Source organism: Portunus trituberculatus, chromosome 2, assembly GCF_017591435.1.
Source record: "Portunus trituberculatus isolate SZX2019 chromosome 2, ASM1759143v1, whole genome shotgun sequence".
Classification (NCBI taxonomy): Eukaryota; Metazoa; Arthropoda; class Malacostraca; order Decapoda; family Portunidae; genus Portunus; species Portunus trituberculatus.
Genome location: NC_059256.1, coordinates 5,424,634 through 5,452,133, shown reverse-complemented (window position 1 = coordinate 5,452,133; position 27,500 = coordinate 5,424,634). Strand labels below are relative to the sequence as shown.

At 40.4% G+C, this 27,500-nt stretch overlaps 2 protein-coding genes and 1 long non-coding RNA gene across 3 annotated transcripts in view; all 3 read left to right on the top strand.

Moving 5' to 3' along the window:
• LOC123503526 (major facilitator superfamily domain-containing protein 6-A-like) overlaps nucleotides 1-1,723 on the top strand; it is a 6,530-nt gene extending 4,807 nt beyond the window's left edge. Inside the window, exons 8-10 of the mRNA XM_045253359.1 lie at nucleotides 128-494; nucleotides 933-1,091; nucleotides 1,566-1,723. Coding sequence (XP_045109294.1) covers nucleotides 128-494; nucleotides 933-1,091; nucleotides 1,566-1,654 — 615 coding nt within the window. The 3' untranslated portion in view covers nucleotides 1,655-1,723. The remainder of the gene's footprint in view (nucleotides 1-127; nucleotides 495-932; nucleotides 1,092-1,565) is intronic.
• A 2,437-nt stretch (nucleotides 1,724-4,160) lies between these two features.
• On the top strand, nucleotides 4,161-6,302 carry LOC123503516. The gene is made up of 2 exons (XR_006674506.1): nucleotides 4,161-5,508; nucleotides 5,539-6,302. It is a non-coding gene; the product is annotated as an uncharacterized LOC123503516 (long non-coding RNA).
• A 1,876-nt stretch (nucleotides 6,303-8,178) lies between these two features.
• Nucleotides 8,179-27,500, top strand: part of LOC123503508 (lymphocyte-specific helicase-like) — a 20,052-nt gene continuing 730 nt past the window's right edge. Inside the window, 19 exon segments of the mRNA XM_045253350.1 lie at nucleotides 8,179-8,373; nucleotides 8,578-8,707; nucleotides 8,900-9,031; nucleotides 9,343-9,472; nucleotides 11,758-11,853; nucleotides 12,084-12,130; nucleotides 12,901-13,043; nucleotides 13,866-13,991; nucleotides 14,498-14,680; nucleotides 15,273-15,398; nucleotides 16,074-16,174; nucleotides 16,616-16,776; nucleotides 16,779-16,843; nucleotides 20,550-20,705; nucleotides 21,304-21,506; nucleotides 22,743-22,857; nucleotides 23,563-23,720; nucleotides 24,661-24,829; nucleotides 25,814-26,096. Of these exon segments, the coding sequence (XP_045109285.1) occupies nucleotides 8,578-8,707; nucleotides 8,900-9,031; nucleotides 9,343-9,472; nucleotides 11,758-11,853; nucleotides 12,084-12,130; nucleotides 12,901-13,043; nucleotides 13,866-13,991; nucleotides 14,498-14,680; nucleotides 15,273-15,398; nucleotides 16,074-16,174; nucleotides 16,616-16,776; nucleotides 16,779-16,843; nucleotides 20,550-20,705; nucleotides 21,304-21,506; nucleotides 22,743-22,857; nucleotides 23,563-23,720; nucleotides 24,661-24,829; nucleotides 25,814-26,096 (2,524 nt within the window). The 5' untranslated portion in view covers nucleotides 8,179-8,373.

Here is a 27,500-nt window from a genome sequence, read left to right as displayed (position 1 = left end):
TTTTTGTGTGTTTTTTTGGGTGTTTTTTGGGTGTTTGGCAGTGTTTGGCAGTGCTTGTGTATATCTTACATAAAAAAAAAACCACAAAATAAATAAATTAACCAATAAAACACCATTACGTTTGCAGCTGATGCTGGTGGAGGATGTCGCGTTTGGATGGGACTGCCATTTCCCGCACCTCAAACTCCTTCAGGGGCTTGTGATGGGGGTCCAGTGTTTTGGTGGCGAGCTTCCGTTTTTTTTCATCTCTGGCTTCTTCATACGGACGCTTGGACACGCAAACGCCATGTCCCTGGTGGTGGCGGTGTTTGGCCTTCGCTATGTCCTTTACTACGCCATCTCCAACCCCTGGGTGTTCCTGCCAGTGGAGCTTCTAAACGGATTTACGTTTGGAATTTTCTATGCCACTATGACGTCTTATGCAAGTCAAGTGGCTCCCCCAGGCATGCAGGCCACTCTGCAGGGCATTGTGGGAGCCTCGTTTGAAGGCATCGGTGAGTTGTGTGGTGTTTGGATGTGTTTTTTGGTGTGTTTGTGTGTTTTTGGTGCGTTTGTGTGGTTTTTGCGTGTTTTTGGGTGTTTTTTGTGCGTTTGTGTGTTTTTTGAGTGTTTTTAGGTATGTTTGGATGTGTATTTATGTGTTTTTTTGTGTTTTTGTGTGTTTTTTGGTGTTTTTCTGTGTTTTTCTGTTTTTTTTGTGTTTTTTTGTGATTTTGAGTGTGTTTGTGCTGTGTTTGGATGCGTTTAGATGTGTTTGGATGTGTTTAGGTGTGTTTGCCTGTGTTTTTAAAGAGTTATTTAAATTTTTAGCTTGTGTGTGTATATGTGTATGATGCGTTTTTATTTATTTATCTACTAGTGTGTGTGTGTGTGTGTGCGTGTGTGTGTTTATACCTGCTGACAATCCAAGCGTGCGCGTTTTATCCCTACAGGTGTGGCGATGGGGGGCTTTGTGGGGGGGGCCCTGTTCTTCACTGTCGGGGGGGGACGAACATTTCTCTATACCGGAATCTTCAATATTCTCTTTGCTGTACTCCACGTCTGCCTACACCTGCTGCTGCACACCTGCTGGCCCACTGATGCTGACTCAGGTAAGGTGTGTGTGTGTGTGTGTGTGTGTGTGTTTGGGGTGTTTGGAGGTGTGTATGAGTGTTTTTCGGGGTGTTTTGAGGTGTTTTTGGGGTGTTTTTGGTATGTTTTGGGGTTTTGAGGTGTTTTGGTGTGTTTTGGGGTGGTGTGTTTTGGTGTGTTTTAGGGTGTTTTGGGGTGTTTTGGGGTGTTTTGAGGTGTTTTAGTGTGTTTTGGTGTGTTTTGAGGTGATTTGGTGTGTTTTGAGGTGTTTTGGTGTGTTTTGGGTGTTTTGGGGTGTTTTGGTGTGTTTTAGGGGTGTTTGAAAGTGTTCTGAGGTGTTTGTGTGTGTGTGTGTGTGTGTGTGTGTGTGTGTGTGTGTGTGTGTGTGTGTGTGTGTGTTATTTTTATAAACTTTGAAATAAATTAATAGATGCAAAATAAATACATCTCTCTCTCTCTCTCTCTCTCTCTCTCTCTCTCTCTCTCTCTCCCAGGGGCTGGCTCCCCCCCCGGGTACATCCCCCCCAGTGAGAGTATGAGGCCAGTAACAGCGACGGAGGAAGATGTAGAAGATGGGATGTAATTCTCCTCCTCCTCCTCCTCCTCCTCCTCCTCCTCCTCCTCCTCCTCCTCCTCTTCTTCTTCTTCTTCTTCTTCTTCTTCTTCTTCTTCTTCTTGTTTTCTTTTCTTTCCTTCTTCCTCCTCCTCCTCCTCCTCCTCCTCCTCCTCCTCCTCCTCCTCCTCCTCCTCCTCCTCCTCCTCCTCCTCTTCCTCCTCCTCTTCTTCTTCTTGTTTTCTTCTTCCTTCATTCCTCCTCCTCCTCCTCCATATCCTCCTCCTCCTCCTCCTCCTCCTCCTCCTCCTCCTCCTCCTCCTCCTCCTCCTCTTCTTCTTCTTCTTCTTCTTCTTCTTCTTCCTTCATTCCTCCTCCTCCTCCTCCTCCTCCTCCTCCTCCTCCTCCTCCTCCTCCTCCTCCTCCTCCTCCCTTGGTGGTGGTGGTGGTGGTGGTGTTTTAAGTCAGGAATTTTTAATAATAAGTTAAATTTTAGTTGTTGTTGTTGTTATTGTTGTTGATGTTTGTTTGTTCAGGTGTTTTTTTTTGGTGTTTTATCGATGTTTTATCTGTTTTTAATGCTTTTGTGTGTTTTTTATTTTATTATTATTTCTTTTATTGTTTTGGTGGTTTTTTTTGGGTTTTATTGGTGTTTTATCAGTTTTTATTTTTTGTTTTTTTTTGTTTTTATTTTTTTGGTGTTTTTTTAGGTGTTTTTTTTTTAGGGAAGTGTTTTTTTCCTCATTTCATTTCTCTAATTTTTTTTTTTTTTAAGTTTTTCAATTTTTTATTAATTTATTCATTTTTTTCTTTATTTTTGAATTTTTCTCATTTTTTCTTTATTATTATTTTTTATTTCTTTATTTTTCTTATTTTTTTTATTATTGTTATTTTTTATATTTTTCATTTTTTTCTTTTCTCATTTTTTTTTTCATTTTTCTAATTTTTCTCATTTTTTCTCATTTTTATCATTTTATCATTTTTTCAATTTTTCTCATTTTTTTCAATTTTTCTCATTTTTTCAATTTTTTCTCATTTTTTTATTTATTTTCATTATTTTTCATTTTTTTTTATTTATTTTCGAATTTTTCTTTTATTTATTTTATTTTTTATTTTATTTTATTTTATTTTATTTATTTTATTTTATTTTTTATTTATTTTAAGTAATTTGTGTTTGTAATAATAATAATAATAATAATAATAATAATAATAATAATAATAATTTAACACATTAAATCTTACTCATTTTAATTTTGTGTTTTTTTTTGTGTGTGTGTTTTATTTGTTTTGTGTTTGTTGTGTTTGTTTTTTTTCTATTTTTATTTTATTTATGTGGTTTTTTTGTTGCTTTGTTTATTAAATTCTTGTTTTTATTGTTTTTTTTATAATTTCGTTTTTTATGGTGTTTTTTTTGTATGATTTTAGTTTTTTTGGTGTTTTTTATAATTTCGTTTATTTTGTTTTTTTTATAATTTCGTTTTTTTGGTGTTTTTTTATTATTTTTGTGGTGTTTTTTATAATTTCGTTTTTTTTTTTTTTTTTTTTTTTTTGGGGATAATTTGTTTTATGGTGTTTTTTCGCAATTTAATATTTTTGGTGTTTTTTTATAACTTGTTTTTTTTTATTATTTTTTTTTTTTTTTTTTTTATATATTTTTGTATTTTTTTAATTTATTTTTTGTCTTTTTTTGTTCGCGTTTGTTTATTCGTCTCTCCGTTTGTCCGTCTGTCCGTTTGTCCATCTCTGTCCATCCGTTTGTTTAATCGTTTGTTTTCCTGTTTTGTTGTTGTTATGTTTTTTCTCGCTTTTTTGACGTGTTTTATCGTTTCCTTCGAGAGATTTCCGTTTTAAAACACTCAAAATATTATAAAAAAAACACGCAAACACAGTTCCTGTATTAGTGTGTGTTTGGATGTTTTTCCTTTTAAAACACACAAATACTCATAAAAAAACACAAACACAAATCCTATATAAATTTGTGTTTTTCTGTTTTAAAACAAAATATTCATTAAAAAACACACATACACAAATCCAGTATTAGTGTGTTTGTTTTTTCCATTTTAAAACACACAAGATATTCATTAAAAACAAACACAAAATATTCATAAAAAACACAAAATATTCGTAAAAAAAAAAACACACAAACACAAATCCTGTATAAATTTGTGTGTTTTTCCGTTTTAAAACACACAAAATATTCACTCAAAAAAAAAAACACGCCAAACACAATTCCTGTATTAGTGTGTATGTGTGTGTGTGTTTGGGTGTTTTAATTATGTATATTTAAATTGGTGTTTTTATTTATTTATTTATTTATTTTATTTATTTATTTATAAGGATATTGTAGAAAATTCAGTATTATTGTAGGAAGGGCTCTCTCTCTCTCTCTCTCTCTCTCTCTCTCTCTCTCTCTCTCTCTCTCTCTCTCTCTCTCTCTCTCTCTCTCTCATGCACAATATTTCAACTGAGAGAGAGAGAGAGAGAGAGAGAGAGAGAGAGAGAGAGAGAGAGAGAGAGAGAGAGAGAGAGAGAGAGAGAGAGAGCCCTTGTATCAGTGTCACATCACCTGCTTCATGTGCACAAACAAACGCACAAACAAACATACAAACAAACATACAAACAAACACACAAACACAAACAAACGGAGCCTTATAAGACATGTGCCTGAAATAGAAATAGATTTAATTAAAGCGAGAAATTAAATATAGCTTTAATAAGGACACGGTTCGTACACACACGCACGTACGGACACACACGCACGCACAAACGCATACACTCACGCACACACGCTAAGGTAATGTCGTTTTGTTGGTGTTTGTTTTATTTTATGTCAAAAAATGCAAATTTAAAACACCAGATTTAAATTAATTGCGTTTTTTTGGTGTTTTTAAAATTTTTATGACAAAAAAACGCAGATTTCAAACATCGAACCAAAAATTAATTGTGTTTTTTTGGTGTTTATTTTTTATTTTACGACTAAAAAAACGCAAATTTAAAACACCAGATTTAAATTAATTGTTTTTTGGTGTTTTTTTTTTTTTTACGACAAAAAAATCGCAAATTTCAAACACCGAATCAAAATTAATCACTTTTTTGGTGTTTTTTTAATTTACGACAAAAAAACGCAAATTTCAAACACCGAATCGAAACTAATTGCGTTTTTTGGTGTTTTTTTTATGTTTTAGGGAATAAAAACAAGAAAAAACGGGTGTGGAAAAGTATATTCTCAAACGGCAGGCGTGTTTTACATTTAATTATCACAAAATTCAGGTGTTTTCAGGTTTGCAATAGTGAAAAGCCAAGATTTTAAAGATTTCAGGTGTGTTAAGAGCAGCAGGTGTGTTTGGGTGTGTTAAAATGGTGTTTTAGTGGTGTTTTGGTGGTGTTTTGGGCATTAGCAGATGTGGAAAAGCAAGATTTTAAAGATTTCAGGTGTGTTGAGAGCAGCAAGTGTGTTTGGATGTGTTAAAATGGTGTTTTAGTGGTGTTTTGGTGGTGTTTTGGGCATTAGCAGATGTGGAAAAGCAAGATTTTAAAGATTTCAGGTGTGTTGAGAGCAGCAAGTGTGTTTGGATGTGTTAAAATGGTGTTTTTGTGGTGTTTTGGTGGTGTTTTGGGCATTAGCAGATGTGGAAAAGCAAGATTTTAAAGATTTCAGGTGTGTTGAGAGCAGCAAGTGTGTTTGGATGTGTTAAAATGGTGTTTTTATGGTGTTTTTGTGGTGTTTTGGGCATTAGCAGATGTGGAAAACCAAGATTTTAAAGATTTCAGGTGTGTTAAGAGCAGCAAGTGTGTTTGGGTGTGTTAAAATGATGTTTTTATGGTGTTTTTGTGGTGTTTTGGGCATTAGCAGATGTGGAAAACCAAGATTTTAAAGATTTCAGGTGTGTTTTGGTGTATATTGAGTGTTGGAGGTGTGTTGAGAGCAGCAGGTGTGTTTTTCTGGTGTTTTTCTGGTGTTTGGGGCATTAGCAGGTGTGGAAAACAGTGTTGGAAGTATTTCATATGTGCAAACCTGCTGTGTTCTAAGACTGTTGTGTGTGTTGTCGCAGGTGTGTGTGTTTGAAGTGTTTCAGGTGTGTTTTATGGTGTTTTAGAAGGATTTAAGGTGGTTTACAGGTGTGGAAGGCAAAATTTTAAGCATTCAGGTGTTTTGAGGTGTTTTAAAAGGATTTACAGGTGTGGAAGGCAAGATTTTAAAGGTTTCAGGTGTGTTCAGGTGTGTTTTGAGGTGATTAAAAGGATTTACAGGTGTGGAAGGCAAGATTTTAAAGGTTTCAGGTGTGTTCAGGTGTGCTTTGAGGTGTTTTTAAAGGTTTACAGGTGTGGAAGGCAAGATTTTAAAGGTTTCAGGTGTGTTCAGGTGTGTTTTGAGGTGTTTTTAAAGGTTTACAGGTGTGAAAAGCTAAATTTTAAGGTTTGAGGTGTGTTCAGGTGTGTTTTGAGGTGTTTTTAAAGGAATTACAGGTGTGTATGCAAAATATTTAAGGTTCAGGTGTGTTTCAGGTGTGGAAAGCAAAGTTTTAAGCATTCAGGTGTGTTGTGGTACATTTAAAAGGATTTACAGGTGTGGAAGGCAAGATTTTAAAGGTTTCAGGTGTGTTTTGGGGTGTTGCAGGTGTGTTGCAGGTGTGGTGAGATGGAAAAACTCATTATTTCACCTTGGGAGTGTTAGAAGGAGGAAAAGGAGAATTATGAGAAAATATTGATAGTAGTAGTAGTAGTAGTAGTAGTAGTAGTAGTAGTAGTAGTAGAATTTATGATTATTAACTATTTTGTTATAGTTCCTATGTCTGTCTGTCTGTCTGTCTGTTATTATTATTATTATTATTATTATTATTATTATTATTATTATACTTGTCAATATATATACAAATGCTTCTAAATTGTCTCATTTTTACCATGAGAGAGAGAGAGAGAGACTACCACCACCAACACCACCACACAACAACACCACACACCAACACCCACGTCTACACCCTTTATTTGAGTGTGTTGTGAGTGTGTTTGAGGGCGTTTTAGGTGTTGCATGGTGTTTTGAGTGTGTTTGGGGTTAGTTTTGAGTGTTTTAAGTGATGTAGAGGTGTGTTTGAGTATCTGGGTGTGTTGTGAGTGTGTTTGAGAGAGTTCTGAGGTGTTGCATGGTGTTTTGAGTGTGTTTGGGGTTAGTTTTGAGTGTTTTAAGTGGTGTAGAGGTGTGTTTGAGTATCTGGGTGTGTTGTGAGTGTGTTTGAGGGCGTTCTGAGGTGTTGCATGGTGTTTTAAGCGTGTTTAGGTGTTGCATGGTGTTTTGAGTGTGTTTGGGGTTAGTTTTGAGTGTTTTAAGTGGTGTAGAGGTGTGTTTGAGTATTTGGGTGTGTTGTGAGTGTGTTTGAGGGCGTTTTGAGGTGTTGCATGGTGTTTTGAGTATGTTTGGGGTGTTCTGAGGTGTTGCATGGTGTTTTGAGCGTGTTTGGGGGTGTTCTGAGGTGTTGCATGGTGTTTTGAGTGTGTTTGGGGTTAGTTTTGAGTGTTTTAAGTGATGTAGAGGTGTGTTTGAGTATCTGGGTGTGTTGTGAGTGTGTTTGAGGGCGTTTTGAGGTGTTGCATGGTGTTTTGAGCGTGTTTGGGGGTGTTCTGAGGTGTTCCATGGTGTTTTGAGTGTGTTTGGGGTTAGTTTTGAGTGTTTTAAGTGGTGTAGAGGTGTGTTTGAGTATCTGGGTGTGTTGTGAGTGTGTTTGAGGGCGTTCTGAGGTGTTGCATGGTGTTTTGAGTGTGTTTGGGGTTAGTTTTGAGTGTTTTAAGTGGTGTAGAGGTGTGTTTGAGTATCTGGGTGTGTTGTGAGTGTGTTTGAGGGCGTTTTGAGGTGTTGCATGGTGTTTGGAGTGTGTTTGGAGTGTTTCTAAGTGGTTTGGGTGTGTATTTGGGTGTGGATGTGGTAATATTGCCTATCGTGTGTTTTTTGGTGAGTTTTGTGTTTTGCGATATTTTGAGGTGTTGTATGGTGTTTTGAGTGTGTTTTGAGTGTTTTTGGGTGTTTTGGGGGGTGTTGGAGCGGTGTTCTGGGTGTGTGTGGGTGTAAATGTGTGTCTTCTGAGGTGTTAATGAAAGGTTTGGTGTGAACATACAGACATACGGACATACACATACATACATACATACAGACAGACAGACAGTGAGATCTTAGATAAATTTTATATCTTTAAAAATTTCCTTGTTTAATATTAAGAAGAGGAAGAGGAGGAGGAGGAGAAGTAAGAGGAGGAGGAAGAGGAAGAGGAGGAGGAGGAGGAAGAGGAAGAGGAGAAGGAGGAGGAAGAGGAAGAGGAGAAGGAACATTGCATCAGTATTATACAACTCAAACACCCAGCATTGTGTAACAGCGAGGCATGGTACAATCTTGGAACACACCATTTTAAAAGAAAACACTAATATAAAACAAAAATCTAATAAATAATGGATGAAAAACTCTTTATATAATTACCACAACTTAAAAAAACACAAAAAGTTACATAAAACTTAAATAAAACACCAAAAAACACAAAAAACACACGAACCCTCCCGGAAAATGAGACAGCCTAAGATTACGCGCCAAAACTCACCCTTTCCTAGACGAGACAGCATTTGGTGTTCCTGTGTTTCTGGTGCCTGTGGATGCTGTGGTAGACTGTGGTACGCTGTGGTAGGCTGTGTGAAGGGCGCCGCTGGACCTGCACGCACACAGACACTCAAACACACGCAAACACGCACACACCACCCTAAACAGGAAGGTAAGGGCTGTGGTGGTGGTGGTGGTGGCATGTTTTTAAGACTAGCAGGTTGAAATTTGAGTTTTTGCGTGTGAATTGCGTGTTTTTTGTTATTTTTTGTGTGTGTGTGTGTGTGTGTGTGAGAGAGAGAGAGAGAGAGAACAGATTTACGTGTGTGTGTGTGTGTGTGTGTGAGTGACCTTATTGACCCCCGTTGTGTTGCAGATGGCCGAGGTGACCTGCAGTTTGACCCAAGAGCAGGCTGACCTTCCCTGTGACCCCTCCACCACCACCACCACCACCACCACCACCACCAGCGAGGAGGAGGCGCCGGAGGTCACCAAGTTGAGATGTGGTAGGTGGACATTTGACCTAACCTAACCTGACCTAATGTAATTTTGATATAATTTAAGGAAATGTAATGTGTGTGTGTGTGTGTGTGTCTCTCTCTCTCTCTCTCTCTCTCTCTCTCTCTCTCTCTCTCTCTCTCTGTGATAAAAATAACAATGAAGAATTAATAGTGTAAATATTTGACCTCACCTATCAGATGGCGACACTCACACGTACAGACAGACTGGCCCCACCCCGGCCCTCTCCCTCTCTCCAGCCCGGCCCAGCACCTCCCCGGACCTGCCCACAGAAAGAGAGAGGGAGAGTGATCGTGGCTTCATTGGAGAGAGTAAGTGTGTGTGTGTGTATGTATGTATGTATGTATGTGTGTGTGTGTGTGTGTGTCTGTCTGTATGTATGTATGTCTATTTTTGTGTGTGTGTGTGTGTGTGTGTGTGTGTGTGTTTTAACCTAACTTGAAGAGAGAGAGACAGAGAGACAGACAAACACACAGACAGAGAGAGAGAGAGAAGAGACAGAGAGCAAGAGAGAGAGAGTCTTTAAATCCTCTCTCTCTCTCTCTCTCTCTCTCTCTCTCTCTCTCTCTCTCTCTCTCTCTCTCTCTCTCTCTCTCTTTACTAATTAATTTATTTTTGTAAGGTGTAGGGCATTTAGTGAGCTCGGAGATGGAGGAGGAAGAGAGCAAACTGGAGGAGGCAAACAGGGAGGAGGAGGAGAAACTTCGCTCCACTGTCAGAGAGAGAGAGAAGGAGAACTCACAGGAACAGAGGTAACATCTCTCTCTCTCTCTCTCTCTCTCTCTCTCTCTCTCTCTCTCTCTCTCTCTCTCTCTCTCTCTCTCTCTCTCTCAAGTTTATAATTTTGATGTTTTTGATGTTGAAATGTTAATCGCTCTCTCTCTCTCTCTCTCTCTCTCTCTCTCTCTCTCTCTCTCTCTCTCTCTCTCTCTCTCTCTCTCTCAAGTTTATAATTTTTGATGTTGAAATGTTAATCGCTTGCTCTCTCTCTCTCTCTCTCTCTCTCTCTCTCTCTCTCTCTCTCTCTCTCTCTCTCTCTCTCTCTCTCTCTCTCTCTCTCTCTCTCAAGTTTATAATTTTGATGTTGAAATGTTAATGCTTCTCTCTCTCTCTCTCTCTCTCTCTCTCTCTCTCTCTCTCTCTCTCTCTCTCTCTCTCTCTCTCTCTCTCTCTCTCTCTCTCTCTCTCTCAACCCTATTTAAATATCAACATCATCATCATTATTATTATTACTGGTGTTGTTCTTGGTATAAACTGGTGTAGACTGGTGTAGAGTGGTGTTGACTGGTGTAGACTGATGTTGACTGGTGTTAACTGGTGTAATTGTGGCAGCTAGATCGTCATCATCATCATTATTGTTATTACTGGTGTTGTTCTTGGTATAAACTGGTGCAGACTGGTGTAGAGTGGTGTTGACTGGTGTTAACTGGTGTAATTGTGGCAGCTAGATCGTCATCATCATTATTATTGTTATTATTGGTGTTGTTCTTGGTGTAGAGTGGTGTTGACTGGTGTTGTTCTTGGTGTAGACTGGTGTAGAGTGGTGTTGCGTGGTGTAGACTGGTGTTAACTGGTGTAATTGTGGCAGCTAGATCGTCATCATCATCATTATTGTTATTACTGGTGTTGTTCTTGGTGTAAACTGGTGTAGAGTGGTGTTGACTGGTGTAGACTGGTGTAGAGTGGTGTTAACTGATGTAGACTGGTGTTAACTGGTGTAGAGTGGTGTTAACTGATGTAGACTGGTGTTAACTGGTGTAGAGTGGTGTTGACTGGTGTTGACTGGTGTAGAGTGGTGTAGACTGGTGTTAACTGGTGTAATTCTGGCAGCTAGATCATCATCATCATCATTATTGTTATTACTGGTGTTGTTCTTGGTGTAGAGTGGTGTAGAGTGGTGTTGACTGGTGTTGACTGGTGTTGACTGGTGTAGAGTGGTGTAGACTGGTGTTAACTGGTGTAATTCTGGCAGCTAGATCATCATCATCATCATTATTGTTATTACTGGTGTTGTTCTTGGTGTAGAGTGGTGTAGACTGGTGTAGAGTGGTGTTGACTGGTGTTGACTGGTGTTGACTGGTGTAGAGTGGTGTAGACTGGTGTTAACTGGTGTAATTCTGGCAGCTAGATCATCATCATCATCATTATTGTTATTACTGGTGTTGTTCTTGGTGTAGAGTGGTGTAGACTGGTGTAGAGTTGTGTTGACTGGTGTTGACTGGTGTTGACTGGTGTAGAGTGGTGTAGACTGGTGTTAACTGGTGTAATTCTGGCAGCTAGATCATCATCATCATCATTATTGTTATTACTGGTGTTGTTCTTGGTGTAAACTGGTGTAGAGTGGTGTTGACTGGTGTAGAGTGGTGTTGACTGGTGTTAACTGGTGTAGACTGGTGTTGACTGGTGTTAACTGATGTAGACTGGTGTAGACTGGTGTTGCGTGGTGTAGACTGGTGTTGACTGGTGTAGAGTGGTGTTAACTGGTGTAGACTGGTGTTGACTGGTGTAGACTGGTGTAGACTGGTGTAAACTGGTGTAGACTGGTGTAGAGTGGTGTTGACTGGTGTAGACTGGTGTTGGCTGGTGTAGAGTGGTGTTGACTGGTGTAGACTGGTGTAGACTGGTGTTGACTGGTGTAGACTGGTGTTGACTGGTGTTGCGTGGTGTAGACTGGTGTTAACTGGTGTAATTGTGGCAGCTAGATCATCATCATCATCATTATTGTTATTACTGGTGTTCTTGGTGTAGACTGGTGTTGACTGGTGTAGACTGGTGTAGAGTGGTGTAGACTGGTGTTGACTGGTGTTGACTGGTGTAGAGTGGTGTTGACTGGTGTTGACTGGTGTTGACTGGTGTTGACTGGTGTAGACTGGTGTTGACTGGTGTTAACTGGTGTAGAGTGGTGTTAACTGGTGTTGCGTGGTGTAGAGTGGTGTAGAGTGGTGTTGACTGGTGTAGACTGGTGTTGACTGGTGTTGACTGGTGTTGACTGGTGTTGCGTGGTGTAGAGTGGTGTTAACTGGTGTCCTTCCTTCAGGTACAAGAGACTGATGCATCTTCTCACTAAGTCACAGTTTTATAGCGAGTTTTTGCTGCAACAGATTGAGACACAGAAGCATTTAAACAGTATAAGGTGAGTGTTTGGTTAAAGATAGCTCTCTCTCTCTCTCTCTCTCTCTCTCTCTCTCTCTCTCTCTCTCTTTCTCTTTCTCTCTCTCTCGTTAGGTTAAAATGTCTATTGTGTGTTTTTGTGTGTGTTAAATTCTTGTTTCTCTCTCTCTCTCTCTCTCTCTCTCTCTCTCTCTCTCTCTCTCTCTCTCTCTCTCTCTCTCTCTCTCTCATTTTATTTATTTTATTTTTCAGCGTCAAGTCAACTCAGAGTGAAAATGATGGAAGCTCTCAGTCTGATTGTAAGTAGTAGTAGTAGTAGTAGTAGTAGTAGTAGTAGTAGTAGTAGTAGTAGTAGGAGGGCAGAAGATTAATGGCCACAGTCTTCACTATTTTAACCCCTTCAGTACTGGGACACATTTTTACTACGAGTTTTGTGTACCATTAGACCATTTTATTGACATTAGCAAGGGTTAATGGCCACAGTCTTCACCATTTTAACCCCTTCAGTACTGGGACACATTTTTACCTTGAGTTTTGTGCACCATTAGACCATTTTATTGACATTAGTAAGGGTTAATGGCCACAGTCTTCGCTATTTTAACCCCTTCAGTACTGGGACACATTTTTACTAAGAGTTTTGTGTACCATTAGACCATTTTATTGACATTAGCAAGGGTTAATGGCCACAGTCTTCACTATTTTAACCCCTTCAGTACTGGGACACATTTTTACCTTGAGTTTTGTGTGCCATTAGACCATTTTATTGACATTAGCAAGGGTGTATGGAGGGCACAAGATTAATGGCCACAGTCCTCACTATTTTAAGGGTAATTTAATGGTTATATGGAGAGATTTACTATGATTTCTGCTTTAAATATAGGAAAAACACTCTTATAACCAGGCCTTTTAAATTTGTGGGCTTTGAAACACTGTGGCCATTTAAGTCACAAGGAATTTCAAGACTGGTTCGATGGTTCTTTTTGAGAAATTATTTTTATATTTATTTTATTTACAGCAAAAACATTCTTATGGATAAATATTGACCTCTCTCTCTCTCTCTCTCTCTCAGTGTCGTCTCAAGATTCGCAAGGCAGTGGGAGTGGGAAGAGGAAGAGGAGAGGAGGAAGAGGAGGAGGAGGAGGAGGAGGAGGAGGAGGGAAGAGGAGGAAGGGTGAATCTTCTTATCAAATTACAGATGTCATTGATGAAGATGTATGTATGTCTGTATGTGTGTTTATCTCTCTCTCTCTCTCTCTCTCTCTCTCTCTCTCTCTGTCTCTCTCTCTCTCTGTCTCTGTCTCGATGTAATAAGTAAGTTTGATATTTTTCGCTAAACACACACACACACACACACACACACACACACACACACACACACACACACACACACACACACACACACACACACACACACACACCAAAACACACCAAAAACACACACACACCTCAAAACACACAAAAAACACACAAAAACACACCAAAACACCCAAAAGCACACCAAAACCCTAAAACACACAAAACACCTTTTCACCCTCAACACCCACATAACACCCCACAAACACCCACACTCACCTCGCCCACACAACACAAAACCCCAAAAAACACACAAAACCTCAAAACACACAAAACACCCAAAACACACAAAACTCAAAAAACACACAAAAACACCCTTTACACCACCTCAACACCCACACAAACACCCACACTCACCCTCAGCCCCACAAACACCCCAAAACCCCACAAACACCCCAAAACACACCAAACCCCTAAACACCCCAAACACACCAAACCCTAAAACACACAAAACACCCTTACACCCCTCAACACCCCACAAACACCCACACTCACCTCAGCCCCACAAACACCCAAAACCCCAAAACACACAAAACACCCAAAACACACAAAACACCCAAAACCACACAAAAACACCCAAAAAACACACAAAAACCCTCAAAAAACACACAAAAACACCCTTTACACCCCCTCAACACCCACACAAACACCCGCACTCACCCCTCAGCCCCCCCCAAACAGGTAGTGAAGAGGCACGCAGAGGGAGAGAAGAATAAGGAGGAGGAGATCGCAAGAGTGTGTCAACCAAAGCTTTTCAAGAATGGTACACTTCGAGATTATCAACTGGATGGTTTCTCGTGGCTCCTGGTGAGAGAGAGAGAGAGAGAGAGAGAGAGAGAGAGAGAGAGAGAGAGAGAGGGTGAGGAAACAGAATAAGAGAGAGTTTGTGTGAATGAGGGAGAGAAAATTTGAGAGACTGAATGATAGGGAGAGAGAGAGATTAGGTTTTGTGATAGAGAGAGAGATTGTGAGAGAGAGAGAGAGAGAGAGAGTGTAAGTTTGTGAATGAGAGAGAGAGAGAGAGAGAGAGAGACTGAATGAGAAAATTTGCAAGTGAGAGAGAGAGAGAGAGAGACTGAATGAGAAAATTTGCAAGTGAGAGAGAGAGAGAGAGAGAGAGAGAGAGAGAGAGTTTGAGTTTGTGAATGAGAGAGAGAGAGAGAGAGAGAGACTGAATGAGAAAATTTGAGAGAGAGAGAGAGAGAGAGACGAAATTTTACAATGCTACTACTACTACCACTACTCTCTCTCTCTCTCTCTCTCTCTCTCTCTCTCTCTCTCTCTCTCTCTCTCTCCCTCTCTCTCCCCCACAGACCCTTTACGAGAACGGCATAAATGGCATTCTGGGAGACGAGATGGGGTTGGGTAAGACAGTGCAGTTTATCGCGTTGATCTGCCATTTGGTCGAGCAGGGGGTGGCGGGCCCCTTCCTGGTGTGTGCCCCCTTGTCCACCCTGCCGAACTGGATGGCGGAGTTTGAGCGTTTTGCCCCTGCGGTGAGTGGAGGCCTTCATATAGCATGTTTCTCCCTGTCACTCACTCCAAATCCCTTGAAATGCACTCAGGTTTGTGACAGTAAGGAGGTTGAGATTTCCATAGCATGTTTCTCCCTGTCACTCAGTCCAAATCCCTTGAAATGCACTCAGGTTTGTGACAGTAAGGAGGTTGAGATTTCCATAGCATGTTTCTCCCTGTCACTCATTCCAAAACCCTTGAAATGCACTCAGGTTTGTGACAGTAAGGAGGTTGAGATTTCCATAGCATGTTTCTCCCTGTCACTCATTCCAAATCCCTTGAAATGCACTCAGGTTTGTGACAGTAAGGAGATTGAGATTTCCATAGCATGTTTCTTCCTATCACTTACTCCAAATCCCTTGAAATGCACTCAGGTTTGTGACAGTAAGGAGATTGAGATTTCCATAGCATGTTTCTCCCTATCACTCAGTCCAAAACCCTTGACATGCACCGAGTCTCAAAATTCGCTACAATAATGTGTGTTATAGCGATTTTAATCCTTCCAAACACCTCGTCATGCTCCCCCCTCCCCCGCAGATCCTTCCTAACACCTAATGCTGCCCCCACCCCCAGATCCCGACCTTGCTGTACCATGGGCCAGAGAAGGAGCGAACGGAGAAGAGGAGACTCATCAGAAAGGCGGTGGAAGTCGAGGGGTGTCCTGTTCGAGTCATGCCTGTTGTTGTTACTTCATATGAGGTGCGTTTGGGGGGGTTTGGGGTGTTTTTGTGTGTGATTTGGGGTGTTTTGGGGGTGTTTTGGTGTGTTTTGGGAGGTTTGGGTGTTTTTGGTGTGTTTTGGGGTGTTTTTGGTGTGTTTGGGTGTTTTGGCTGTTTTGGGTGTGTTTGGGGTGTTTTGGTGTTTTGGGTGTTTGGTGTGTTTTGTGTGTTTTGGGATGTTTTGGTGTGTTTTGGGTGTTTTGGTGTGTTTTGGTGTGTTTTGGTGTGTTTTGGAATGTTCTGGTGTGTTTTGGGGTGTTTTGGCTGCTTTGGGGTGTTTTGGGGTGTTTTGATGTGTTTAAAGGTGTTTTGGTGTGTTTTTTGGGTGTTTGGTGTGTTTTTGTGTGTTTTGATGTGTTTTGGTGTGTTTTGATGTGTTTTGGGTGTGTTTTGATGTGTTTGATGTGTGTTTGGTGTGTTTTTGGTGTGTTTTGATGTGTTTAAGGGTGTTTTTCATGTGTTCAGGGCTGTGTAAGGGAACAATTATATACTTAAACACCCTTGACCTTAGCTTGACCTTAGCCTGACCTTCCCTGACCTTTTTATGCCCTTCCTTGACCTTCCATGATCTATTCCATATTCCTGACCATCCTGCACATCCCTTGACCTTTTCTTGACCTTCCTGACCTTACTCTGACCTTTTTGTGCCCTCCAGGTGATCATCAGGGACGTGAGGGCCTTACAACAACAGAACTGGAGGTACCTTTGTGTTGATGAAGGTCACAGGCTCAAAAATCACAAGTGCCGACTAACTAAGTGAGTGTTGCGTCAAGTTTTAAGGGTGTTTGGTGTTTTAAGGGGTTTTGGTGGTTTTAAGGGTGTTTTGGTGGTTTTAAGGGGGTTTTAAGGGTGTTTTTGGTGTGGTTTGGTGGTTTTAAGGGTGTTTTAAGGGTGTTTTGGTGGTTTTTAAGGGTGTTTTAAGAGTGTTGCGTTACGTTTTTAAGAGTGTTTGGTGTGTTTAAGGGTGTTTTAAGGGTGTTTTGCCAGTTTTTAAGGGTGTTTTAGGGGTTTTAAGGGTGTTTTGGTGTTTGTTAAGGGTGTTTTGGTGGTTTTAAGCGTGTTTTGGTATATTTAAGGATGTTTTAAGAAGGTTATGACATGTTATAATGACATTTTCATTTTAAAACACCTAAAATATAAAAACCTACTTAAACAGCCTGTAAAACCTTCCTAACTCTCCCTAACTGCCCCTAACAGGTCCCTGAATGCCTTCCCGCCAATGAACAGGCTGCTTCTCACCGGGACACCCCTGCAGAACAGCCTGGCGGAGCTCTGGGCTCTCCTAAATTTCCTAATGCAAGATATTTTTGATTCTCTCGATGTGTTTGAATCTTGGTTTAGCGTGACGGAGATGCTGGAGGAGGAAGTGACCAGAAGATACTGCAGCAGGAGAAGGAGGGCCAGGTCATCTCCACTCTTATGAAGGTCAGAGTGAGAGAGAGTGAGTGAGAGTGATTTTAAAGGTGTTTTTTGTGTTTTTGTGAGTTTTAAAGATTTGGTGACAGATTTTTTTGCTGAGAGAGAGAGAGAGAGAGAGAGAGAGAGTGCTAGGTCATCTCCACTCTTATGAAGGTCAGAGTGAGAGAGAGTGAGTGAGAGTGATTTTAAAGGTGTTTTTTTGTGTTTTTGTGAGTTTTAAAGATTTGGTAATGAGATTTTTTTGCTGTAGAGAGAGAGAGAGAGAGAGTGCTAGGTCATCTCCACGCTTATGAAGGTCAGAGTGAGTGTGTGAGAGTGAGGGAGAGTGAGTGAGAGTGATTTTAAAGGTGTTTTTTGTGTTTTTGTGAGTTTTAAAGATTTGGTAATGAGACTTTTTGCTGTAGAGAGAGAGAGAGAGAGAGAGAGAGAGAGAGAGAGGTCATCTCCACTCTTATGAAGGTCAGAGTGAGGGAGAGTGAGTGAGAGTGATTTTAAAGGTGTTTTTTGTGTTTTTGTGAGTTTTAAAGATTTGGTGGTGAGATTTTTGCTGTAGAGAGAGAGAGAGAGGGCTAGGTCATCTCCACACTTATGAAGGTTAGAGTGAGAGAGAGTGAGTGAGAGTGATTTTAAAGGTGTTTTTTTGTGTTTTTGTGAGTTTTAAAGATCTGGTAATGAGATTTTTTTGCTGAGAGAGAGAGAGAGAGAGAGAGAGAGAGAGAGAGAGTGCTAGGTCATCTCCACTCTTATGAAGGTCAGAGTGAGAGAGAGTGAGTGAGAGTGATTTTAAAGGCGTTTTTTGTGTTTTTGTGAGTTTTAAAGATTTGGTAATGAGATTTTTTTGCTGTAGAGAGAGAGAGAGAGAGAGAGCGCTAGGTCATCTCCACTCTTATGAAGGTCAGAGTGAGGGAGAGTGAGTGAGAGTGATTTTAAAGGTGTTTTTTTGTGTTTTTGTGAGTTTTAAAGATTTGATGACGAGATTTTTTTTGCTGTAGAGAGAGAAAGAGAGAGAGAGAGAGAGAGAGAGAGGGCTAGGTCATCTCCACTCTTATGAAGGTCAGAGTGAGAGAGAGTGAGTGAGAGTGATTTTAAAGGTGTTTTTTGTGTTTTTGTGAGTTTTAAAGATTTAATGGTGATGAGACTTTTTTTGCTGTAGAGAGAGAGAGAGAGAGAGAGAGCGCTAGGTCATCTCCACTCTTATGAAGGTCAGAGTGAGAGAGAGAGTGAGTGAGAGTGATTTTAAAGGTGTTTTTTTGTGTTTTTGTGAGTTTTAAAGATTTGATGACGAGATTTTTTTTCTGTAGAGAGAGAGAGAGAGAGAGAGCTAGGTCATCTCCACTCTTATGAAGGTGAGAGTGAGAGAGAGTGAGTGAGAGTGATTTTAAAGGTGTTTTTGTGTTTTGTGAGTTTAAAGATTTGGTAATGTTTTTGCTGTAGAGAGAGAGAGAGAGAGAGAGAGAGAGAGAGAGCTAGGTCATCTCCACTCTTATGAAGGTCAGAGTGAGAGAGTGAGTGAGAGTGATTTTAAAGGTGTTTTTGTGTTTTGTGAGTTTTAAAGATTTGGTAATGAGATTTTTGCTGTAGAGAGAGAGAGAGAGAGAGAGAGCGCTAGGTCATCTCCACTCTTATGAAGGTCAGAGTGAGGGAGAGTGAGTGAGAGTGATTTTAAAGGTGTTTTTTTGTGTTTTTGTGAGTTTTAAAGATTTGATGACGAGATTTTTTTGCTGTAGAGAGAGAGAGAGAGAGAGAGAGAGAGCTAGGTCATCTCCACTCTTATGAAGGTCAGAGTGAGAGAGAGTGAGTGAGAGTGATTTTAAAGGTGTTTTTGTGTTTTGTGAGTTTTAAAGATTTAATGGTGATGAGACTTTTTGCTGTAGAGAGAGAGAGAGAGAGCTAGGTCATCTCCACTCTTATGAAGGTCAGAGTGAGAGAGAGTGAGTGAGAGTGATTTTAAAGGTGTTTTTTGTGTTTTTGTGAGTTTTAAAGATTTGGTGACAGATTTTTTTGCTGTAGAGAGAGAGAGAGAGAGAGTGCTAGGTCATCTCCACTCTTATGAAGGTGAGTGAGAGAGAGTGAGTGAGAGTGATTTTAAAGGTGTTTTTGTGTTTTGTGAGTTTTAAAGATTTGGTAATGTTTTTGCTGTAGAGAGAGAGAGAGAGAGAGAGAGAGAGAGAGAGAGCTTAGGTCATCTCCACTCTTATGAAGGTCAGAGTGAGAGAGTGAGTGAGAGTGATTTTAAAGGTGTTTTGTGTTTTGTGAGTTTTAAAGATTTGGTAATGAGACTTTTTTTTAGAGAGAGAGAGAGAGAGAGCCAGGTCATCTCCACGCTTATGAAGGTCAGAGTGAGTGTGAGAGTGAGGAGAGTGAGTGAGTGATTTTAAAGGTGTTTTTGTGTTTTTGTGAGTTTTAAAGATTTGATGACGAGATTTTTTGCTGTAGAGAGAGAGAGAGAGAGAGAGAGAGAGCTAGGTCATCTCCACTCTTATGAAGGTCAGAGTGAGAGAGAGTGAGTGAGAGTGATTTTAAAGGTGTTTTTTGTGTTTTTGTGAGTTTTAAAGATTTGGTAATGAGATTTTTTTGCTGTAGAGAGAGAGAGAGAGAGAGAGAGAGAGAGAGAGAGAGAGAGAGCTAGGTCATCTCCACACTTATGAAGGTCAGAGTGAGAGAGAGTGAGTGAGAGTGATTTTAAAGGTGTTTTTTGTGTTTTTGTGAGTTTTAAAGATTTGGTAATGTTTTTGCTGTAGAGAGAGAGAGAGAGAGAGAGAGAGAGGTCATCTCCACTCTTATGAAGGTCAGAGTGAGAGAGAGTGAGTGAGAGTGATTTTAAAGGTGTTTTTTGTGTTTTTGTGAGTTTTAAAGATTTGGTAATGAGATTTTTTTGCTGTAGAGAGAGAGAGAGAGAGAGAGAGAGAGAGAGAGAGAGAGAGAGAGAGAGCTAGGTCATCTCCACACTTATGAAGGTCAGAGTGAGAGAGTGAGTGAGAGTGATTTTAAAGGTGTTTTTTTGTGTTTTTTTGAGTTTTAAAGATTTGGTAATGAGATTTTTTTGCTGTAGAGAGAGAAAGAGAGAGAGAGAGAGAGAGAGAGAGAGGGGGCTAGGTCATCTCCACACTTATGAAGGTGAGGGAGAGTGAGTGAGAGTGAGAGAGAGAGAGAGATTTTTTAAGGCATTTTTTGAGTAAAGTTTGCATGATGAGAATATTTAGAGAGAGAGAGAGAGAGAGAGAGAGAGAGAGAGCTAGGTCATCTCCACACTTATGAAGGTGAGGGAGAGTGTGTGAGAGTGAGTGAGAGTGATTTTGTTGTAGTTTTTTCATATTTTCAATTTTTCCGATCTTGAAATTTTAGTGTGTTTGAAGGCATTTTGAAGGCAAACACACCCAAAAACACACTTAAACACACCAAACCACACCCAAAACACACCAAAACACCCCAAAACACCATAGACACCCCAAAACACACCAAAATGACCTCAAAAAAACACACTAAAACAAAACACCAAAAACACTAAAACACACAAAACACCAAAACACAAAACACACCCAAACACACAAAATGACCTCAAACACACCAAAAACACAAAATCACCCCAACACATGAAAACACTTAAAAACAAAAACACACCAAAAACACCCAAAACACACCAAAATGACCCCAAAACACACCCAAACACATTCCAAACACAGCCAGCTCAACCGTTTCCTCTCCCACGCAGATTTTAAGCCCGTTTTTCCTGCGCCGAGTTAAAAAGGATATTAGTTTGGACATCCCCCCAAAGAGAGAGCTCCTGGTGTACACCCCCATGACACCACAGCAGCTCAGACTCTACACCGCAACACTCACCAGCAACATGGACGCTTTTGCTATCAAAGTACGTGTTTTAATGGGGTTTTAATGGTTTTTTGGGGGTTTATGGGGTGTTTATGGGTGTTTTTGTGGGTTTTTTGGGTGTTTTTGGGTGGTTTATGGGGTTTTTGGTGTTTTGTGTTTTTGGGGGTGTTTTGGGTGTTTATGGGTGTTTTGGGGGTTTGAGTGGTTTTGGGTGGTTTATGGGGTGTTTTGTGGGTTTATGGGGTGTTTTGTGGGTTTATGGGTGTTTTGGTGTTTTGGGGTTTTTTTAGGTGTTTTGGGTGGTTTTGGGGTGTTTTTGGTGGTTTTGGGTGGTTTATGGGTGTTTTATTGAGTTATTGGTGTTTGGTGTTTTTTGGGGTGTTTTGGTGTTTGTGTGTTTGGAGTGTTTTATTATTTTTTTCTTACGTTTTTTTTAAATATAGTGTATTTTGTTTTTTTTTCAATTTTTTTGGTGTTTTTGGTGTTTTGTGTTTTAAAGGATGTTTAATAAAATTCTACTGTTTTTATAAGTGTTTTGTATTTGTATGTGTATATTTTGACTAATTAACTCTCTCTCTCTCTCTCTCTCTCTCTCTCTCTCTCTCTCTCTCTCGCTCTCGCTCTCGCTCTCTCCGCAGAAGAGAGAGGAAGAGGTAGAGTATGATGACAAAGGAAGGCCAGTGAGGAAGGCCAAGTCGTCTGCCAAAATTTTCCTTCAGGAGGAGGAAGAGGAGGAGGAGGAGGAGGAGGAGGGATGGAGGAAGGAGGAGGAGGAGGAGGAGAGGTTGAGGCATTTCTTCCGAGCCAGAGGAAAGAGAGAGGAGGGAGAGAAGTGTGAGAGGTAGAGAGAGAGAGAGAGAGAGAGAGAGAGAGAGAATGTGATGTTTTATGGGGAGAGAAAAAGAGAGATAGACAAATAGACAGAGAAAGAGAGATTGAGAGAGAGAGAGAGAGAGAGAGAAAGTCACCAGTGCTCTATTAATAGCTAATGGTTTGGGCAAGTCACCATTAGTCCTTCTTAGCCCCATTCAGTACTGGGACACATTTTTACTGAGTTTTGTGCACCATTAGACCATTTTATTGACATTAGCAAGGGTTAATGGCCACAGTCTTCACTATTTTAACCCCTTCAGTACTGGGACACATTTTTACTATGAGTTTTGTGTACCATTAGACCATTTTACTGACATTAGCAAGGGTTAATGGCCACAGTCTTCACTATTTTAACCCCTTCAGTACTGGGACACATTTTACTACGAGTTTTGTGTACCATTAGACCATTTTATTGACATTAGCAAGGGTTAATGGCCACAGTCTTCACTATTTTAACCCCTTCAGTACTGGGACACATTTTTACTACGAGTTTTGTGTACCATTAGACCATTTTATTGACATTAGCAAGGGTTAATGGCCACAGTCTTCACTATTTTAACCCCTTCAGTACTGGGACACATTTTTACTATGAGTTTTGTGTACCATTAGACCATTTTATTGACATTAGCAAGGGTGTATGGAGGGCACAAGATTAATGGCCTCAGTCTTCACTATTTTAACCCCTTCAGTACTGGGACACATTTTTACCTTGAGTTTTGTGTACCATTAGACCATTTTATTGACATTAGCAATGGTTAATGGCCACAGTCTTCACCATTTTAACCCCTTCAGTACTGGGACACATTTTTACTACGAGTTTTGTGTACCATTAGACCATTTTATTGACATTAGCAAGGGTTAATGGCCACAGTCTTCACTATTTTAACCCCTTCAGTACTGGGACACATTTTTATCTTGAGTTTTGTGTACCATTAGACCATTTTATTGACATTAGCAAGGGTTAATGGCCACAGTCTTCACTATTTTAACCCCTTCAGTACTGGGACACATTTTTACCTTGAGTTTTGTGCACCATTAGACCATTTTATTGACATTAGCAAGGGTGTATGGAGGGCACAAGATTAATGGCCACAGTCCTCACTATTTTGTACCACTCAAATACTCTCTCTCTCTCTCTCTCTCTCTCTCTCTCTCTCTCTCTCTCTCTCTCTCTCTCTCTCTCTCTCTCTCTCTCTCTCTCCAGCCCACCAGTGTTCCATGTACGGGTCAAGCTGCAGAATAAAATGATGCAGTTACGAAGGATTGTGAATCATCCTTACCTTGTCGAATATCCTCTCAACCCTGATGGAACCTTCCGGGTGAGTGTTTGGAGTGTTTGGGGTGTTTTGGGGTGTTTTTGGGGTGTTTGGGGTGTTTTGGGTTATTTTGGGGTCATTTGGGTGTGTTTTGGGGTGTTTTGGGATGTTTTAGTGTGTTTTTGGTGTGTTTTGTGGTGTTTTTGGTGTGTTTTAGGTTAAATTGGGGTCATTTGGGTGTGTTTTGGTGTGTTTTAGTGTGTTTTGGGTGTGTTTTGGGATGTTTTAGTGTGTTTGGGGTGTTTAGGTGTGTTTGTGGTGTTTTTGGGGTGTTTTGTGTGGTTTTGGGATGTTTTGGGTGTTTTGAGGTAATTTAAGTGTGTTTTGGGGTGAGGTAATTTGAGGTGTTTTGTGTGTGTGTTTTGGGTGTTTTTGGGGTGTTTTGAGGTCATTTTAGTGTGTTGGGGTGTTTTGAGGTAATTTTAGTGTGTTTGGGGTGTTTTGAGGTAATATTAGTGTGTTTTGGGTGTTTTGAGGTAATTTTAGTGTGTTTTGGGTGTTTTGAGGTAATTATAGTGTGTTTTGGGTGTTTTGGGTGTTTTGAGGTAATTTTAGTGTGTTTTGAGTGTTTTTTGGGTGTTTTGAGGTAATTTTAGTGTGTTTTGAGTGTGTTTTTGGGTGTTTTAATGCAGTATGGACGTAATAAAACACATTTTCACTAAACGTAACCTGCTCCCCACATCCCCTGCCACCCCCTGCTGCCCCCAGGTGACGGAGGAGGTAGTAGGGTGTTGTGGCAAGCTGCAGGTGTTGGACCAGCTGCTGAAGGAGCTGTACCACCGCCACCACCGCGTCCTTCTCTTCTCTCAAATGACCTCCCTTCTCGACATCCTTGAGGACTATCTATCCCTCAGGCCACAGTTCAGGTAAGGAGGGGTTTGTGGGGCTGTTTGGGGGGGTTTAAGGGGTTTTGGTGTTTTAAGGGTGTTTTTAAGTTTTTTTTTGGTGTTTTTAAGTTTTTTTGGGGTGTTTTAAGGGTGTTTTGGGGGTTATTAAGGGTGTTTTTGGTGTTTTATGGGTGTTTGGGGGTTTAGGGTGATTTTGGTGTTTTAAGGGTGATTTTGGGGTTTTAAGGGTGATTTTGGGGTTTAAGGGTGTTTTCATATTTTAAGGGTGTTTTGGGTTTTAAGGATGCTTTTGGTGTTTTAAGGGTGTTTTGGTGTTTTAAGGGTGTTTTGGGGGTTCTAAGGGTGATTTTCATATTATAAGGGTGTTTTTGGTGTTTTTAAGGGTGTTTTTAAGGATGTTTTTGGTGTTTTTAAGGGTGTTTTTGAGGCATTTTGGGGTGTTTTAGACATTTTGGGGTATTTTGAGTGTTTTGGGCATTTTGGGGTGTTTTAGGCATTTTGGGGTGTTTTGAGTATGTTTTCAATGCATTTTTGTGTTTTCTGCAGTGTTTTGGGTGCGTTTGAGTGTGTTTTGGGCATTTTGGGGTGTTTTGAGTATGTTTTCAATGCATTTTGTGTTTTGCAGTGTTTGGGTGCGTTTCAGTGTGTTTTGGACATTTTGGGTGTTTTGAGTGTTTTCAATGCAGTGTTTTCTGCAGTTTTGGGCAGTGTGTTTTGGGCATTTTGGGGTGTTTTGAGTATGTTTTCAATGCATTTTTGTGTTATTTGCAGTGTTTTGAGTGCGTTTGAGTGTGTTTTGGGTGCGTTTGAGTGTGTTTTAGGTGCGTTTGAGTGTGTTTTGAGTGTTTTCAATGCATAAATTATAAATATTTATCTAACCTACCCCTATTCTCTCCTCTCCTGCCCCCTCCTGGCCCCCTGCTGCCCCCTCCTGGCCCCCTGCCCCCCTTACAAACAGGTACCGGCGCCTGGATGGTCAGCGGAAGGTAGAGGATCGACAGAAGGACATCCAGGATTTCAATGTAAAGGATTCTAGGGATTTTCTCTTCCTTCTGAGCACCAGGGCAGGAGGTCTGGGCGTCAATTTGGCCTCTGCGGACACTGTCATCATATACGACTCAGATTGGGTGCGTTTGAGGGTGTTTGGGGGTGTTTTAAGTGTGTTTTGAGTGTATTGGTATGTTTTGGGGTTTTTTTGGTGTGTTTTGGGGTGTTTTGGTGTGTTTTTGGGGTGTTTGGGGGTTTTGGGTGTGTTTGGGAGTGTTTTGGGGGTTTTTTGGGTGTTTTGGGTGTTTTGAGTGTTTTGGTGGTGTTTTGGTGTGTTTGGGGGTGTTTTAGGGTGTTTTGAGGTATTTTGGTGTGTTTTGTGGTGTGTATTTGAGTGTGTTTGAGGGTGTTTTGGTGTGTTTTTGGGGTGTTTTGGTGTGTTTAGGGTGTTTGGGGGTTTTGAGTGTGTTTTGAGTGTTTTGGTATGTTTGGAGTGTGTTTTAGGGATGGTTTTGGGTGTTTGAGAGTGTTTTGAGTGTTTTGGTATGTTTTGAGTGTGTTTTCAATGTATTGTGTTTTTTTGGATGTTTTGGGTGCGTTTGAGTGTGTTTTGGGCATTTAGGGATATTTCAAGTGTGTTATCAATGCATTTTTGTGTTTTTTTGGGTATTTTGAGTTTTGAGTGTGTTTTAAGTGTGTTTTGGGCATTTAGGGATATTTCAAGTGCGTTATCAATGCATTTTTGTGTTTTTTGCAATGTTTGGGTGCATTTGAGTGTGTTTTGAGTGTGTTTTGGGCATTTGGAGATGTTTCAAGTGTGTTATCTATGCATTTTTGTTATTTGCAATGTTTTGAGTGCATTTGAGTGTGTTTTGAGTGTGTTTTTGGCATTTAAAGATATTTCAAGTGTGTTATCAATGCATTTTTGTGTTTTTTGCAATGTTTTGAGTGCGTTTGAGTGTGTTTTGGGCATTTAGGGATATTTCAAGTGTGTTATCAATGCATTTTTGTGTGTTTTGCAATGTTTTGAGTGCGTCTGAGTGCATTTATAGTGTGTAATATATTTTTACGAGATATTTTGGCACTTTTTAACCTAACGAAACTTGACCGATCCTTCAATTCAGAACCCCCAGTGCGATCTACAAGCCCAGGATCGCTGCCACAGGATCGGCCAGACCTCCCCAGTCCTTGTCCTCCGCCTGATCACCGCAGCCAGCGTGGATGAGAGAATTGTGGAGCGTGCCACGACAAAAAGAAAGCTTGAGAGATTGATCATACAGAGTGGCAAGTTTCAGGCAGCCAGTCAGAGGGAGAGGAGGTTTGGCAGGGTGGTGGACGAAGAGGAGCTGCTTGCCCTGCTAAACCACCGTGACCACCACAGGGAACACAGGGCCTCTCAGGGACATGGTGTGTGTTTTGAGGGTGTTTTGGGTGTTTTGAGGGTGTTTTAAGGGTGTTTATGATGTTTTTAAGGTTTTTCAAGGATTTTTTAAGGCATTTTTGGGTGTTTTAAGGGTGTTTATGATGTTTTAGGCATTTTGGGGTGTTTTTAAGGGTTGAGAAAGGTTTTTAAAGCATTTTAGGGTGTTTTAAGGGTGTTTATGATGTTTTAAGGCATTTTAGGGTGTTTTTAAGAGTTTTCAAGGGTTGAGAAGGGTTTTTTAAGGCATTTTAGGGTGTTTTAAGGGTTTCTAGGGTGTTTTTAAGGGTTTTCAAGGGTTGAGAAGGTTTTTTAAGGCATTTTAGGGTGTTTTAAGAGTTTTCAAGGGTTGGGAAGGGTTTTTTAAGGCATTTTAGGGTGTTTTAAGGGTTTCTAGGGTGTTTTAAGGTATTTTAGGGCATTTTTGTGGTTTTATGTAAGGATTTTAGGGTGTTTTCAAGGGTGTTAAGGGTTTTAAGGGTGTTTTAAGGGTGAGGGGAGGTTCCAGGCAGCCAGTCAGAGGGAGAGGAGGTTTGGCAGGGTGGTGGACGAAGAGGAGCTGCTTGCCCTGCTAAACCACCGTGACCACCACAGGGAACACAGGGCCTCTCAGGGACATGGTGTGTGTTTTGAGGGGGTCTTTGGGGTGTTTTGGGGTGTTTTAAGGGTGTTTTAAGGGTGTTTATGATGTTTTTAAGGTTTTTCAAGGATTTTTTAAGGCATTTTTGGGTGTTTTAAGGGTGTTTATGATGTTTTAGGCATTTTGGGGTGTTTTAAGGGTTGAGAAAGGTTTTTTAAGGCATTTTAGGGTGTTTTAAGGGTGTTCATGATGTTTTAAGCCATTTTAAGGTGTTTTTTAAGGTTTTCAAGGGTTGAGAAGGGTTTTTTAAGGCATTTTAGGGTGTTTTAAGGGTGTTTATGATGTTTTAAGGCATTTTAGGGTGTTTTTAAGAGTTTTCAAGGATTGAGAAGGGTTTTTTAAAGCATTTTAGGGTGTTTTAAGGGTGTTTATGATGTTTTAAGCCATTTTGGGGTGTTTTAAGGGTTTCAAGGGTTGAGAAGGGTTTTAAGGCATTTAGGGTGTTTTAAGGATTTCTAGGGTGTTTTAAGGGTTTCAAGGGTTGAGAAGGGTTTTAAGGCATTTTAGGGTGTTTTAAGGGTTTCTAGGAACACAGGGCCTCTCAGGGACATGGTGTGTGTTTGAGGTGTTTCTGGGTGTTTTGAGGGTGTTTGGGGTGTTTGAAGGTGTTTTGGTGTTTTGAGGGTGTTTGGGTGTTTAAGGGTGTTTTGGGGTGTTTGAGGTGTGTTTTGAGGGTGTATTGAGGGTGATTTTGGGTGTTTTGAGGGTGTTTTTGGTGTTTGAGGGTGTTTTTTGGTGTTTTAAGGTTGGT